Genomic DNA, 15,914 nt, shown 5'->3' with positions numbered 1-15,914 from the left:
AATTCGCAAGATCTTAAGAGCTCTGGCAAAGACTGAAAGAGCGATGTTTGTCAGAATAAGGTAACGACTTCTTTCAGCTTCTGTTTTTCTCGTCAATAAACTTAGGATAGCCACTCCTGCCCTCACAATACATAAAATTGTTAAGTATATAAAAAAATATTGCGTTACTTAATAACTTTTTAATACTATTAAGAATTAAAAAGTAAACCATGATTTGGGGCTAATCTCTTAATTCTCTGGCATCATTTTTCTTATTTGTAAAATATCAGGTGGAACTAAATATCTAAAAAACCTTTATGCCCCAAACTCTGGGAATATTAATTATAAAGTATTTGATAAATCTGGGATTAGATCTAGATTCATTTTGAGAAACAAATAGATGACATTTTCCACAAGAAGTTTGATTTTAGTCAAACGCTTGTGCCTTGTGTTTCTAACTTAAGCTTCTCTTAATTCCTTCTCTCTCTGCCATTCACTTCTATTCTTGTCTGTTTTTAATCATTTTACACAGGTTCCTTTGGAAGCATCTTAAAATAGCTTATTGTTGGTAAATAAGTGTATTAGAAATCACCAATTATTAGACTGTAAGCTTCCCTAAGGCAGAGATCAGTTCCTCCTCCGTAACAAATTCATAATAGTACCACTAATTCACAGAGTTTCTGAGAGGATTAAATAAAATGATCCACAAGATAGCTACTCACATAGTACATGTTCAGTAACTGTTAGATATTATAATTATCATTGCTTATCTCTGTATTTATAGCTCTAAGGGTCCTGCACATAACAAATGAGTTCAGTGAATCTCATATAAGCATATATACACTTACAGACTCTGAGGAGACTCTGCCTTTTTTTGTTGTTTAGCAACTCTAAATGCCATGTGGTTGTTACATAGTGGTGACAAATCATTATGACAAGGGTACCTCCTTGATGAACTAAATGGAATGTTGACTTTGTGTTACTAATGATAACTTTGAAGAATTATTATTTTTACTAGAAGCTATTAACAACAGATTCTCAAACGAGTCTGCTAATAGCACATTTTCTTTTAAAAAGGCTAAATTAACAGTTTGAAAGATTCTGCAGACCCATCAATGGGATGGAAAGCTAATACAAAACAAGAGGGAGTCTCAGTTTCTGCAGCATCTATGGATATTGTATTTAAGTGTTTAAATTGGAATGTGGCTAGTGAAAGCATTTTATGAATTATTGACATTTTCGAGCTCCGTACTCCAGCATGAAATTCGTCAGGAGGTGATAATTTTGGAAACACATTACATAAAGCTATTGTAATACAAGGTGCTTGAGCGACACTTTTATTCACTGATGCACGAGTATTATTTGAAAAAGGTAATTTAGAAGCTGAGCTGCAGAGATTATCCCTGTCTTTCATTAAATAGAGCATTAGCCCTTTATTTACTGAAAGAGACAGATGTCTGTCAGAATTTTTGATATGCAGTATATCAAAAAAATAATGAACTTCACAGATCTTTTTATTTCTGTCTACTGAAGTGCTTCTGTATTTTCTTGGTGGATGTGAAATGAAAGAAGAGAGAATTTTCTCTGTTTCACAATAATAAGAATTAACAGGACATGAGGTGTTCAGCACAGGTTTGTTTCTGGTGATAAGAAATATCTTGTTTCCTTGGCCAAGAAATGAGAAATCCGTTTTTTTTTTCCTATTATATTTTCTATTCTGGAGAGATGCTTTGCATCACTAGTTCTAGGCTTGATAGCACTGAGAAGTATGACATTCAGTCATTTTTTTGAAAATACCACAGTGCAATTCATCATTGGGTAGAGGCGTAAGAAATATTAATTGAGCTCTTTCTTTATGCTGGGCATTGGAGATACAATAAGGAATAAGGTCAAAACTTGAATTTGAATTCCAGCTCTACCACTTATTAACCAAAGAGCCATGGGTCTTTGTACCTGTTTCCCCATTTGAAGAGTTAAGATAATGACAATATCTACCTCTTAAGATTGCTGTGAGATGAATAAATTCGAATTGTATGCAAAACTGTAGTGCAACTTGTGGCACATGGTACATGCTTAGTGAATATTAGTTCTTATAACAGACATGGTGCCTGCCCTTGGGGAGATTCCATTTGCGTTATTTATGTCCTCTAACGTGCACTTCCATGTAGAGGTAGTGACAGAAATGAAATGGAGAGTGGGAACACAACAAACACTGTTTCACTGAGTTTACATGTAGTGAGACCAGTGTTTGATATTAGACAAATGACAGGATTCTGCCACCTGCCAGTGTTAATCTTGGTCAAATCCCTTTACCTTTTGAGTTTCAATTGACTCATCTCTGATATGGGAATAATAAATACCACGTCATAGTGCTGTTTGAAGAATTAAGTGATTCATGCGAAAACATTTTGTTACATTATAAAGTGCTATACAAGTATAAAGTATTATTTTGAACTTTTGATTATCCACTTATAGATGACTTTGTGGATGATGCACCAGCAAATTTGCATCCAAGACTGATTTTTTTCTTATTTGCTTAGTTTGCCTTTCTGCCATCTTCCTTACTGCCCGGCTGGTCTGTGATAAGGGTACCAAAATGTATTTTAGTAGTCTAAGCCAAATGTAACCAAGAAAATAATTGTCTAAAATACTACTATATTTTGATGAACAAATATTTATTTATATATTATTTAATATCTTATAACCATCTTATGTTTCTCATAAATGTCTTTTTATTTATATATTATGGAAATATAGAGGGCTCAGTGTATTATACATTCTACTCATTTAGAACATTTAAATTGTAGATAGAAAATGTGTTGCATGTCTGATAGTTTAAAAGAAAAGAAAATTTAAGCTACATTAAGTACAATTTCGTAGTTCTTAGCTTGGGCATTAACAATTTTGGGCATGCAACAACTTATTTCTCATTGTAATTTGTATGTCTTCATTGTAATTTGCTATGCAATTTGAAAAAACTTGGCAATGTGTGCATATGCTCTCTCATCCATACCTTTTCTAATTAAAGAATGCAATTCAAAAGTATTGCATATGGTGCAGATATGTATAGAACTAATGACATCTTATTTTTCTAAACAATAGCATGACTATATATTATATCTATTTTATGAACTGTTGGCAAAGGAAAGGAAAATTTACTAGTCTTTTTTTCCTGTTTATTCCTTTTATACAGAATAAAATTACCCTTAGTTTGAATTTGTCATTTACTCTAACCACAGGATATAGCCTATGTCATTAAGTTTGACAAAGGACAACAATGAAATCACTTTAAGGAAATATATAAACATATTTACAGAAGCTGAATGGAGAATAAAAATAGTTTGGGGATTAAAAGTGAGGAGAGAAAAGGAGAGAAACTAGTTCCAAAGAGGTTTGGAAATGAACAATGACAGCTCTAATGTCAGAATACAGGATATTGGACCAGACTAAAAGACAGGAGGTCCTGAAGAAGTCTTAGCACAGTTGTCATCGTACAATTCATTTATTTATGATCTCATTACAGAGAGAAGAGAGGGAGTATTTTTGGCCTGTGTTTTTAGATCATCTGAGGCTGTTTTATAGCAACAAATTTTTCTTGCCAATATAACCCTCAAGACTATCCACATACTATTTCTTCTTTTCCTTTTTTCCCTACATTTTTACATTTAATGAGTTGGAGATACAAATTGCTCATAGATTTAATTTTCCTCTCCATCTATTGAAATATTTAAAGACATGATGCAGATAATGCATTGCACATATGATTCTATACAGTAAATGCAGATTCTATTTCACCACTTTTTTCTTTTTACTGCATGCTTAAAATATCAAGAAGCAGAATTAATCACCTTTATTTGGATTATGTATTAATTCAGTAGCAGGTTTACTGAGTAATTATTATGTGCCAGGCACTGTGAGGATGTGAAGGATACAGTAATAAGCATGTTTCTTGTACCTATGCAGTTTGTTTGTTTCAGAGGAGGGAAGCATCTAGAATCAGAATTACATGATGGACAATGACTGGCTAATCCTAAATGTTACTGAGCTTTTCAATGACAAATTACGTTTGCCTTGCCAGTTTTTGTTATGGGAATATGATTTGTGTGTGCTTATTTCAACTTGAATTATGGAATTATTTTATTTCAGTCTTGAAAATAGCAAATAAATGATAAATGAGCTACAGCCAGTCATGACATAGCCAAGACCATAATAATTTTCTCCAAAGTAGAACTGCCTAATAAATCTTAATTTTGAGTAACCAGCAAGTAACGGAGGCAAGCTTTACTTGTGCTACAGCTGAGGCTAATTTCTCTGAAATGAGACCAGGACTAGAGAATTAAAAGCAAAATTTTTACCTAATGACAATTGAGAAAATAGAGGTAAAAGTCCTTTAAAAAATAAAAATGTCCATTAAGTTATAAGACAGTGCTTACAGAATGTAATAAATACCTTATCAATGCTTTTTATCACATATTCCATCTTCCTCATTAAGTATTTTTTAAAGAGAGAAATACAAGTCATCAAGAAGTTAGGTTATTTGCCCATAAGTATAAGACTACCTAGGAGTTTTATGGGAAATAAGACTAAAGTTGTCTGAGTGTACATTTGATGTTGTAAAATATAATACCTCATATATAATTTTCAAAAGGAGATATGGTTAGAGCTATTTCAAGGAATAAAATTAGTTCTAGAAATTTCTTTGTAGGCTAATCATTGAAAAATGTCAACTTTAGTATGACTTCCTACTCTCAACCTCTACCTTCACTGTAATGGGCCTCAAGTCCAAACTTTTGTGACTATTGATTAAATGATTTTTTAAGGTGTTTAGTTAATTGCTTCTTCTAGGTGTCAGTCTGAACAAAGGGTTGTTAGTACTCTAGTCATGGCATGAAGTGCATCTCTTAGGTATAGCTTTTAACTGACCTAGAATGAGGCATACAGTCCAGGGAACTCTGCAGGTACTTGATAAAGATTGAAGATAATGATAAATTAGAACAGTATAATAGTTTTTAAAAGAGCCCTGGAAACAAGTGTTAAAAGTAAGATTTGTAAACTAGTGAGATAAGGAATCTAAAAAAGATAATCCCATTTGCAGCTTCCTAAGCATAACTTTTGATATATACCAATTTTGTCTTCTAACACATCCTGATATTCAGGTTTCAAAGAAGTCAAAGGAGAGAAATGAATATGATTTTGACAGTAATTGAAGACATGAGCTTAGGTCAAAGCCCAGAAATCTCACTGAAATGTAATTACCCAACACAACATTTCCCCCTTGTTTTGAAACTTGCCGAGAGTTTTAAATTTATTTATTGTGCCTAATATGTCAGTTTACCCCTTCCACTGAAATTATCTTACATTTACATCACTTGCAGTCTGTGTTAAGTTTACGTTATGAACACATTCTTCCCTGACTCTTCCTCTCCCTTTTATTTTTTTGATTGGTGCCTTTTTTTTCTTGTTGTGATCTGGGCAAATTGTCTCTGATGAGACAATTGTTTATAAGATAAAGAAGATGCTGCTTGATGAGTTTTGTGAATATGTTAGAATTTCCCAGAATTTTCCCTGACTTGTATTTATCAGTACCTTAAAAATAATAATGGATTCTAATCTGAGAGATCCATAGCCGTAACATGTTTGAGGATCTCAGTTTATTCTCACAAGAGTATGTTGAAAGACTCAGTTAAGAATTTCAGGAAAGGCCAGAACAGGTGGCTCATTATTTGTATCAGCCTTCTAATACAGATTTTTCTGAAAGTATTTTTCCACAATAATATAAAATATTGATGAGTAGGAGGAAGAGAAGTTTCTTCAATAAGGATTGCAAATCCATTTATTCAGGGAGAGAGCAGTCTCTGTTAATGTGTAGCCTCATGAGGTACATTTCTCATAAGACTGACAAGATATGGAAAACCTTAGGCCTTGGGAAATGAGTTGCAGAGTAGTTTCTTCTGAAGAGATGAATTCTTGAGATGGGTAAAAAGCAAGAATATTACATTAAATAGTGGTATAAAGCAGAATACTTTATAAATGAAACTAGCCAAATTATTGGAAAGCTTTCTGATTACCTACCTGCCTTTCAAATGGAAATATTGGTGTTCTTATTATGAATATTGTATTTCCTATGTCTGTAGTTTGGAATGGTATGTTTATTCAATCTTAGCTTGATTAACTTTTGCCTTACTTTTTCCAAGTTTGTACTGTATTTTTAAGCTTATAATATGATTGCTTTTTAAAAATAATTTTACTGGAAGAATGGGTTTGTAAAAAAACATAATTTTCAATAAAGCAAGTATGAGTGAAATAAATTATTTACTTTCAGTTTGCAAGAGGTGAATAAAAAGTGCTTGGCCAATACCGTACCATTAATCTATTCTCTTTTCTCCTTTCTCTCTTTACTTCTCTCTCTCCAATAGAAGTGGAACAAAAAGGTAATTAAATACCTTTCATAAATTATATGCTATTTATAGGCTAAGTTATTTAACAGCTTAACATTTAGTTAAAATAATTTTGTTATTAATTCTTATCTATTTTATGAAAATTTATTTACTACTTCTGCTGCTCAACTTCACTTTAATCTGTTGTACTGACCAGTGCTGGTTTGATCCTTTGGTCCTAAAACAGTTTAATAGTGTAAATTTTCAACCATGTATTTTATTACTCTTTATTTTTAAGTAATCAGGAATCCTGTAGATGGTGATGGAGAGTGATTGCTTTAGATTTTTTATTTCTATACTAGATAATTTTCCATAGCTCTGGTGTGGTTTCCCCTGTTCCTTTAATTTTCAACTAATGGGGGTGAAGGTGGAGATGGTTTTCTGAAATACCTTAAAATAAATTACTTAAGTAACCAAGGGCTGATTATTCACTAACATAAAGTTTATATACAATATTGACAGCAATGCCTACCCATCCTTTATGACTATAGTTATCATATCAGAATCCTGAGAAATTTTCCTTTTTTTGAGGAAGGTTAGCACTGAGCTAACTACTGCCAATCCTCCTCTTTTTGCTGAGGAAGACTGGCCCTGAGCTAACATCCGTGTCCATCTTCCTCTACTTTATATGTGGGATGCCTACCACAGCATGGCTTTTGCCAAGCGGTGCCATGTCAGCACCCGGGATCCGAACCAACGAACCCTGGGCCGCCGAGAAGCGGAATGTGTGCACTTAACCACTGTGCAACCAGGCCGGCCCCCTGAGAAATTCTTCTAATCATCAATTTTGTTATTGAGTATAAATTGATGATGGCCCTCTATCCTTGCTATGGAAGATTTTGACAGTCAACTTCCCCCCAAACTTTTCATTTCTCCAAAAGTAAAACTTTGGGCATTTTAATAATGTACTTTCCTTTTTAATAACCTCTAAATCCTAGCTGAGTTTCATCTTAGATTGTTTTCCATTGGATCTAGGCTTATAGTTGCTGTTAAAGAGCTAATGACTAATATCAAGAGAATACTGTTTTAATCATTAAAATATGGGTCAACATCCAAATTCCTTGTGATCTCCTAATTTCTCCAGTACACTTCTAATCATTTCAAACATAACAGTGGACTGCATGATTATTTTTCAGTATGTTTGCTTTGCAAAAATATTAGAGCAGTGTTTCCCATAGCAGGTTCAGCAGAACACTACACTCGAAAAAGACTCTGTAGAAAGGGTTGCATGATCAAATTAGTTTGTGAAATTTGCTCACCCTCCCACTTCTGACTTGAAGATTCACTAATGTACCTAAGCTATTAGAATCTTTGTCACAATTCTATTAATATGATCTTTCTTAAACACATATAAGGATCTAAGGATCCTTTTTTCTTTCTGTGTAACACCTCGGTATACCACTTGATTTAGATGCTTCAAGGACCACACTTTGGGAAACATTGCTTTATAGCCCCTTCATTACAAATGAATCAGCCAAGCCTCCTTAACCACCACTCACACAACGTGCTACTGAATCATGCTAAAAATCAACTGAATCAGATAATTCCTGCCCATTTCATTCTGAAGTATGAGCAGCAAAATATTATAGCAAGTAATCTTGTTTTTTAATGCTCTTCTCATGTAACAGTAAAAGGTACATGTTTTTAAGTTCCAATACTACTGTATTTAACAGGACATTTTTAACTGATTAAAATCTAGATCTTGGGTTCTTCTCTGGAACCTTTCACCTTTTCTTCTTTCCTTATTCCTTCTTTCCTTTCTTTTTCTTCCTTTCTCTTTTTCCTTCCAGTATCCATCCATCACTCATTTTTAATTGTGTGGGTTGCATGCTCTGTGTGTGCTATAGCAGCTTTAAAGGCTTTTTGGCTAGAAGATTCAATGGCCTGTTTTACAGGGATTTTCTTTTCCTTTATTATTATTTTTTAAGTACTATTGGATTTCCATTTGTTTCTTAATGATAACTATTTAATAGCTAATATCGTAGAGTGAAAGTAATGTTTTTAAAAATTCCTAAATAAGATACGTAAAAACATCGTGTATAAACATTTTTATTTGCTATTATGTCTATCATATACATAGACATATGTCACATCTGTATACATATATTCAAAAATATTGTCACACATCATTAAAAGGTAAAATCCAAAGGAAAGCACAGCTACTCATAAAAAGGCCAAATTTTTTCAGCAAATGAAATCAAAATGATTTTGAGCCAAAGTCAAAATCAATGTGGAAGACTATACTTTGTGTTCTCAGAAGAATGCAGCAAAATAATTAAGTGGTGGTGGGTATCTCTTGTTAGAGTTGCATTCCATTTGGTGAAAAATAAGAATATATTACAAAATATTAAAATTAATGTATATATATATTATTTTAACTCTTTTTCCCTTCCAACAGTTTTTCTTTGTCCTGGACTACTAAAAGGAGTATACCAGAGTGAACATTTGTTTGAGTCCGACCACCAATCTGGGGCATGGTGCAAAGACCCTCTGCAGGCTTCTGACAAGATTTATTATATGCCCTGGACCCCCTACAGAACTGATACCCTGACCGAATACTCATCCAAGGATGACTTCATTGCTGGAAGGCCAACTACAACCTACAAGCTCCCTCACAGGGTGGATGGCACAGGATTTGTAGTGTATGATGGAGCTTTGTTCTTCAACAAAGAGCGCACCAGGAACATAGTAAAGTTTGATTTGCGGACTAGGATAAAGAGTGGAGAGGCTATCATAGCAAATGCCAATTACCATGATACCTCCCCTTACCGATGGGGAGGCAAATCTGACATAGACCTGGCAGTGGATGAGAATGGGCTATGGGTAATCTATGCAACAGAACAAAACAATGGTAAAATTGTCATTAGTCAATTGAACCCTTACACCCTACGGATTGAAGGGACTTGGGATACTGCATATGATAAAAGGTCAGCTTCCAACGCATTTATGATTTGTGGGATTCTGTATGTGGTCAAGTCTGTATATGAGGATGATGACAATGAGGCCACAGGGAATAAGATTGACTACATTTACAACACTGACCAAAGTAAGGATAGTTTGGTGGATGTACCCTTCCCCAATTCATACCAGTACATAGCAGCTGTGGATTACAACCCCAGGGACAACCTTCTTTACGTGTGGAATAACTATCACGTCGTGAAATATTCTTTGGATTTTGGACCTCTGGATAGTAGATCAGGTAAGTTTGACTTTTAAGGGTACTCCAGGGGGAAATATTTGCAGTTTGTTCTCAATAAGTTTATTGTATGTTTTGGTTAGACTTTCTTTGTGGCCTTCCTTCTTGCCTGTGTACCTGAAAATTGTTCATTGTCTTTTCATCTAAAAAAATGTTGCTCGTAATACTTTCAGTTGTTAAAAAGTAGAAGAAACTGACTCTCCTTTGTGCAGCTAGTTTCCAATCTTTATCTCTTCTTTGAATGGCATGTTTATTATCAGCTGGCCCATTCGTTGTGAAGTATACAAAGCCTTTGCTAAAATAGTCCGCCATCCTGTCTAATTAATTGTGGCATGCCCTCTGAAGTCAAAGGGTTGGAAAACGTCAGACAGTTGGCGTGGTATAATACTTCGAGAGCCCTACAACAGTATATTCACCTAGCAGAGAGCATCATTTGTGACCACCCCTATTGAGAATATTGTTAGTTTGAGTCTGAGTTATATTTCTGAGTGTACCTCATTGATATATACAGAAAAATGTTGATAACATAAAGAAAAAATAGATCTCAATTTTATTAAAAAAAACTATACAAAACACAGCTTTGAGTAAAGTTGAGATGATCTTTAATTCCCATTCTTTAAAAGGGACTTTTTCCCCTCTAGGACATACTGTTTCCTTTTAATGTTGTTTAAAGACAATCATAAATTGCCTTATTTTAAAAAATTTTTATTTGTACAACTGAGCAGAATTATCTTAGTTAAAAGTTAAATTATTTTAGCAAGCAATAATACTGTTCTCCGTGATAAAGTATAAGGGAAAACTAAGACAAAGGTGTCTGAATTTTGATAGTGATATAGGAATTCAAAGATTAAGTTATTTTTTTCATTCAGTGTTTACATGTTAATATTTCTTATTTTCTGCATTATTTTTACTATGCTTTTACTAGCATGCCATTCTACTTCCTAACTTAGTTCATTATATACATGTCTTCTATACAACTAGATTCTAAGTTCCATATGGCCAATGACCTTGCCATACCCACTCTCTTATTATATATATATATTTTTCATTATATTTTTATCTGACCATTATTTCTGCCTTCTCAGACATAAGTGTAATATATGGCATATATAAAATAAAGTCTCAACAACTCATTGTTGATTGAAGAATGAATGACTTTCCACTTCCTATACTGATAGAATGTCAAATGAGGTGACATTTTCTCTCATCTCTGAGAGGTCTTGGTCAGAGTGACAGCAATTCTTTCCATGGCCAGCAATGCTGATATTATGTTGAATTGCCTCTCATGGAAGGAGAAGCCTAAATATGCAGCAGCAACAAAAGCCACTTCTCCTTACTTAGTCCTCAAAAAATCCCCCAGGTCAAGTGCAGTCTCTGGCTCGCCTCTCTACAGGTAAGGTGTTCCAATCCAATATACCCTTCAGTTGAGAACCTAAGCAAGAATCAATTATCTGGGGTATTCTGGGAAGACAATTCTTTCATAGCTGTGATGTTCCTTAACCACAATTTATATGTCACTGAAAACTCTGTTGAACGGTGGTTCTTAGCCTTTTTTGACTGTTAATTGGAACAGGAAGTAATTTCTAATTGCCTGCAAAGAAATAATAAATAATGGCTCATCATCATCTTTTGGGATTAAACAGTGCATAATGGGCAATAATGTATTTCAAATTTTATTTATTGGAAATATCATGCATTATTTTTATTTAGAATAATAGGTTAAAATTAATTAGAATTCTAGGTTTTGATTTGATAGACTAAAGCAAATTATTAGCTTAACTATTATAAATTATCCTTAAAGAGTAAGATGATACCATAGTCCCATGTATTTAGAGACTTGCCAAAAAAATATTTCTAACATACATTAATAAACTTATATGTGTGTGTAACCTTATGTATGATAAATCATTGTAATTGTGGACAAAAGGAAAATTATACTACTCATTTAATTTTGTTTATTTATGAGAGTTAAAATATGGGCCATCTTGCCCACATGTACTAGTGTTCATATTTCTTAAAAGTGGCAAACACTGATAACTGATAAAGTTCAGATTCTGAAAACAAATTCCTAAGCCAGGAGATTTGGTTTTCACTCTTTTTAAATGACACGGCAGACCTTCTCTGCTTGGCAAAGAGTGAGATTTCACCTGTATTAAATTTGTAAGTAGCATCACAAGAAAAAGTATCAATTTTCATGCATGAACACGCAAATTAAAAAGTTCGTACTTTGGCATGGACTTACTGCAGTTTAGAGGTGGAAAGAATAAGTGTAGAAGTACATTTTATGCATGATATGTGTGGATGTGAGGATTTCAATTAGCATTAATAGAGGCTGTTCATCTCATTCCACACATTTTCAGCTGGGTGTTTTTCTTTAGTAAATTATGTTGACATTTTTCAAAGAAATTGCCTCTAGTGAATTCCTATTATGCATCTTCTTATGTGTCTATGTACGGAAAGTAACTTATTGTAAATATGTTGGGGTCAAAAGACTAATTTTGAGTGTAGAGCTAAAGTATATTTGCTGTTGCTATCAGTTCGAAGCAGGCTGAGTATTTTTTTGCTCTGATTTTAACTGAGTTCTACTCAATGAAATTTTACTCTTTTGAAGTTTATATGTAAAGGAGTAGCTATATTTTACTTCTACTGAATTTTATACCATTCTGTACGATAAAGGATCTGGGTGCTGGAAGTTGAGGCAAATATGTTTCTCTTCGGTATATAAAAATCCTCTGGTGAAGCGTACATGTAAGTGGCGTAGGGCTCCTGAACATGGGCTTGGGAGGCTGAAGTGCTGGGTTTGAATTCTGCCTCCAGTGCCTGTTTGACTGTGGGCAGGTTGCTCAGTCTCTTGGTCTTCATTTCCTCAGCTGTAAAATGGAAAAAACAATACCTACCTCAGAAGATTATTGTTAGATTTTAATGAGATGATATATGTAATAGACATAGCAAGCTTAACCTAATAGCCACTCACTAACCCTATTAGAACCATAATGTCCACATATTCTAAATGAGAGACCTAAGGCACTAGAGCTCCTATAACTTATTCAAAAATCGCACAGCTATTCAACAGCAGCCTGACTTCAGATTCACCCTCCCCTGGGTGACGCAAGTAGTGGAAAGTATGCTTACTGAGGCTGCGTGTCTAGATTCATTCATTTGATGGAAGTGATCTCAGTATCTCCATGTGCCAGGCTCTCTAGATGCAAATCTAATTTGTAGTTCTCACAATTGCATAATTACTGTAGATTTGTGCTCTGAAAAATTGTATCTATTCTTGAACCATAAAATCAGATGTATTTTTTTTTTAATAGGAATCGATTTTAAATTCTGAAATGGTAAACTTTAAGGAAGAATATGAAGAAAAACTTTGCTTCTCAGATATATCCTAAAAAGTAGTTTCAAAAGTCATTTCATTCCACTTCCTGACTTTTCCCAACACCTGGTCTCAAACTGCTAGTTATCCTGTATTTTTTCAGGTTGGCTCAGTTACATGGCATTATGTTTGGAAAAGAAGGACAATGTCCTGGGCAATGGTACAATTTGTTAAGTGTGTTGTTTTCAACAATATCTGTATAAAGAAATTAATTTGATTTTGATTTTTTTTAAACATTTCAAATTTTCATCGTTGACTATAAGTCAGGTTTCTCCTTTGAAAGTTCTTTAATGGGCCTATTCTTCAGGGAAAAGTTTAAAACTTGTTCTCGTTTTTCTCTAAAAACATTTTCAGAACATTAGACTGTCATCACTTACTCTGCATTACATTAAATGCAAGTTTGCCAGCATCTTTTGTAGTTTTCCAGCAAAAAGTTAGTGGGAAATTGAATCAGAGCTTATTTGATATTGCTATTCATATAACAATTTATATTTGTAAATTTTGTAGAAACAACTTTTTAATAATATAGTTATATTTTGCAGGTTAAAGAACATACAAACACAAGAAAACTTCCAGTTTATAAAACGCTTTTGTTCAGTAACTCTTGAGACTGATTCACATTGAAATAATCTTGTCGATATTGTTTTAGCCATTTTTGTTTCTAAATCCTTATGACGTGCCTGATGAATAGCAGGTCCTCTGTTAAGACTTGTTGAATGATTTAAGAAAACATAATATATATTTTTAAGAAATATATATATATGTATATGTTTAAGAAACTTCTTATTCAGAATATTATGGGAATGGGAGTACTACTCCTAAAATTTGTTTTATTAAGATTACATGTATGCTTCTCAGGTAGTTATCTTCACTGTTGGCCACACACTTCCATAATCTAGAAGTTTTATAAATCACCCCAGTCATTCCCCACCCACTCTTAGCCTCTTCCCTTCTTCACTCAAATCGAGGTCAGCTTTGATAAAGGAAGTTTAGCAGGTGTTAAGGAGATGTGCCAAAGCACGTTAACACCTAATGTGCTTTCTTCTAGAAGTAATTAGAAGAAATTAAAGTCAGTAGTCTTACAATAGGGAAGTAAGTGAGCAACTGTTGAATGACTTTTATATTCAGAACATATTTTCAAATTTTTCAGTTGGCAAATTGCAGGAATTTCTTCAACTTAGAGAAAATGGAAAGTGTAGTATATTCAGAAATGAATAATAATTGTGTTCTATTGAAAATACATTTTCTCTGCAAAATGAGTGATTCAGTTTTGGACACCTGTATCAAAAATGCTTGTAAGCATTAGTACCTGAGTATAAACGTGAAAATTCTTTCTCTATTTATTCGGAGCAGAGTACCAAATCTAGAACTATCAGATCTTTTCTTGAAATGTACTTTTAACTGAGCCTTTTTCCTATTTTATAAAATATGATATGAACTATACATTCATCAGTTGCCTCCAATTGGCTATCTTTTGTAAGCTATACATTAAAAACCTCCAAATAATACTTAGCTATTTCACGGGTTATTTGAGTGATTCTCAGGGTGGCATCATAATTCTATATCCAGTGTGAGGGAACCAAACAGTTGTATCACTTGCCTTTAGCTACTATTAGTGACTGGTGTTGCCTGATTTTCACTCATTAGTTCTTTCTTTCAAACTACCTGTGCTGAGTTTATCATCCATTAATAAACTGGTGTGAGAGCCAGTCCTGATGGTCTAGTGGTTGATGTTTGGCGTTCTCACCGCTTTGGTGGCCCAGGTTTGTTTCCTGGTTGTGGAACCACACCACCCATCTGTCAGTTGCCATGCTGTGGCAGTGGCTCACGTAGAAGAACTAGAAGGGGACACAACTAGGATATACAATCATGCACCAGGGCTTTGGAGATAAAAAAACAAAAAGAGGAAGATTGGCAACGGATGTTAACTCAGGGTGAATTCTTCCCTAAAAAAATAAATATGTGTGAGACATGAGGTATTTTCTTTGACTCTTCTAGTTTGTTTCTAAACTGACCATAGAACAATTTAAACCTTGCTTCTCAAATATACAAATGTTTTCCAGTATTTCCTACTGAAGGAGGAGGAAGTAGGCTCAGGTTGAATAAGAACAGGCAGAGAAGCCCAGCTGCAAACATTTTCTAAAATTAGTATGTCTAACAGATTGAAAAATCTATCGGTTGAGATTTAGTGAAAGACGTCATGCCATCAGTAGGAACAATAGAACGGTAAAGACACGTAGCTACTGTCTTGTGCCGGCTCTTCTACTTCCCAAACAGAATTCACGTTTTCTTGGAAGCCATTGGAAAATATGTAAATGTAACCCTTCTTATGCATGCTGAAGATAGTAGAATCTAAAACAACAAAAAAACCTACACACAACAGTTTAACAATGCAGATAAGGTGAACCTGCTGTCCTCATAATATGCTAATTAACTGCATTTGTGTCTCTGGTAAAAGCTGAGGCTATATAGTGATGAATAAGAACTTTAAACACACATGACACCTCGTTAAAATGTAATTTTCACATCGTATATCTGAGCCCTTTACTTTGACAGTTGAGTAATGTGAGTGCTGGGCAGAGAATCTTGAACATTTTGAAACTGTCACGTGTTTAATAGGTAGCTGAATCTGCTTCCTGAACGGTTTCGTTATATATGGTGCACCTTAGTCACAAAATAGAGCCTGAAAGCAATGGGATCTTAAATCAAACTTGTCCTCAGCCTGTGGGTTCTGGTTGCTTCACAGTTCCACTTGAGATGCCACATTGTCTCTAAAGTTTAATTTACATCAATCTTAGCAGCTGAGTGAACTTTACAAAAAGAAAAAACAGTCAGCTACTTGTTGCTAATTTTATCCTGGTCTGAATGTTTATGCATCAGCTGTTTCTCTGTCCGCGGAGGAGCCCCCTCTTTCTCTTTCCACTGC

At 34.1% G+C, this 15,914-nt stretch overlaps 1 protein-coding gene across 50 annotated transcripts in view; it reads left to right on the top strand.

The window, feature by feature from the left end:
• ADGRL3 (adhesion G protein-coupled receptor L3) overlaps window positions 1-15,914 on the top strand; it is an 801,248-nt gene that overhangs the window by 487,658 nt on the left and 297,676 nt on the right. For all 50 annotated transcript variants that reach the window (XM_070612870.1, XM_070612873.1, XM_070612875.1 and 47 more), the window contains one exon: window positions 8,815-9,615. In XM_070612870.1, coding sequence (XP_070468971.1) covers window positions 8,815-9,615 — 801 coding nt within the window. The remainder of the gene's footprint in view (window positions 1-8,814; window positions 9,616-15,914) is intronic.

The sequence above is a fragment of the Equus przewalskii genome, chromosome 3 (assembly GCF_037783145.1).
Source record: "Equus przewalskii isolate Varuska chromosome 3, EquPr2, whole genome shotgun sequence".
Classification (NCBI taxonomy): Eukaryota; Metazoa; Chordata; class Mammalia; order Perissodactyla; family Equidae; genus Equus; species Equus przewalskii.
This window is presented reverse-complemented; position numbering and strand designations above follow the sequence as displayed.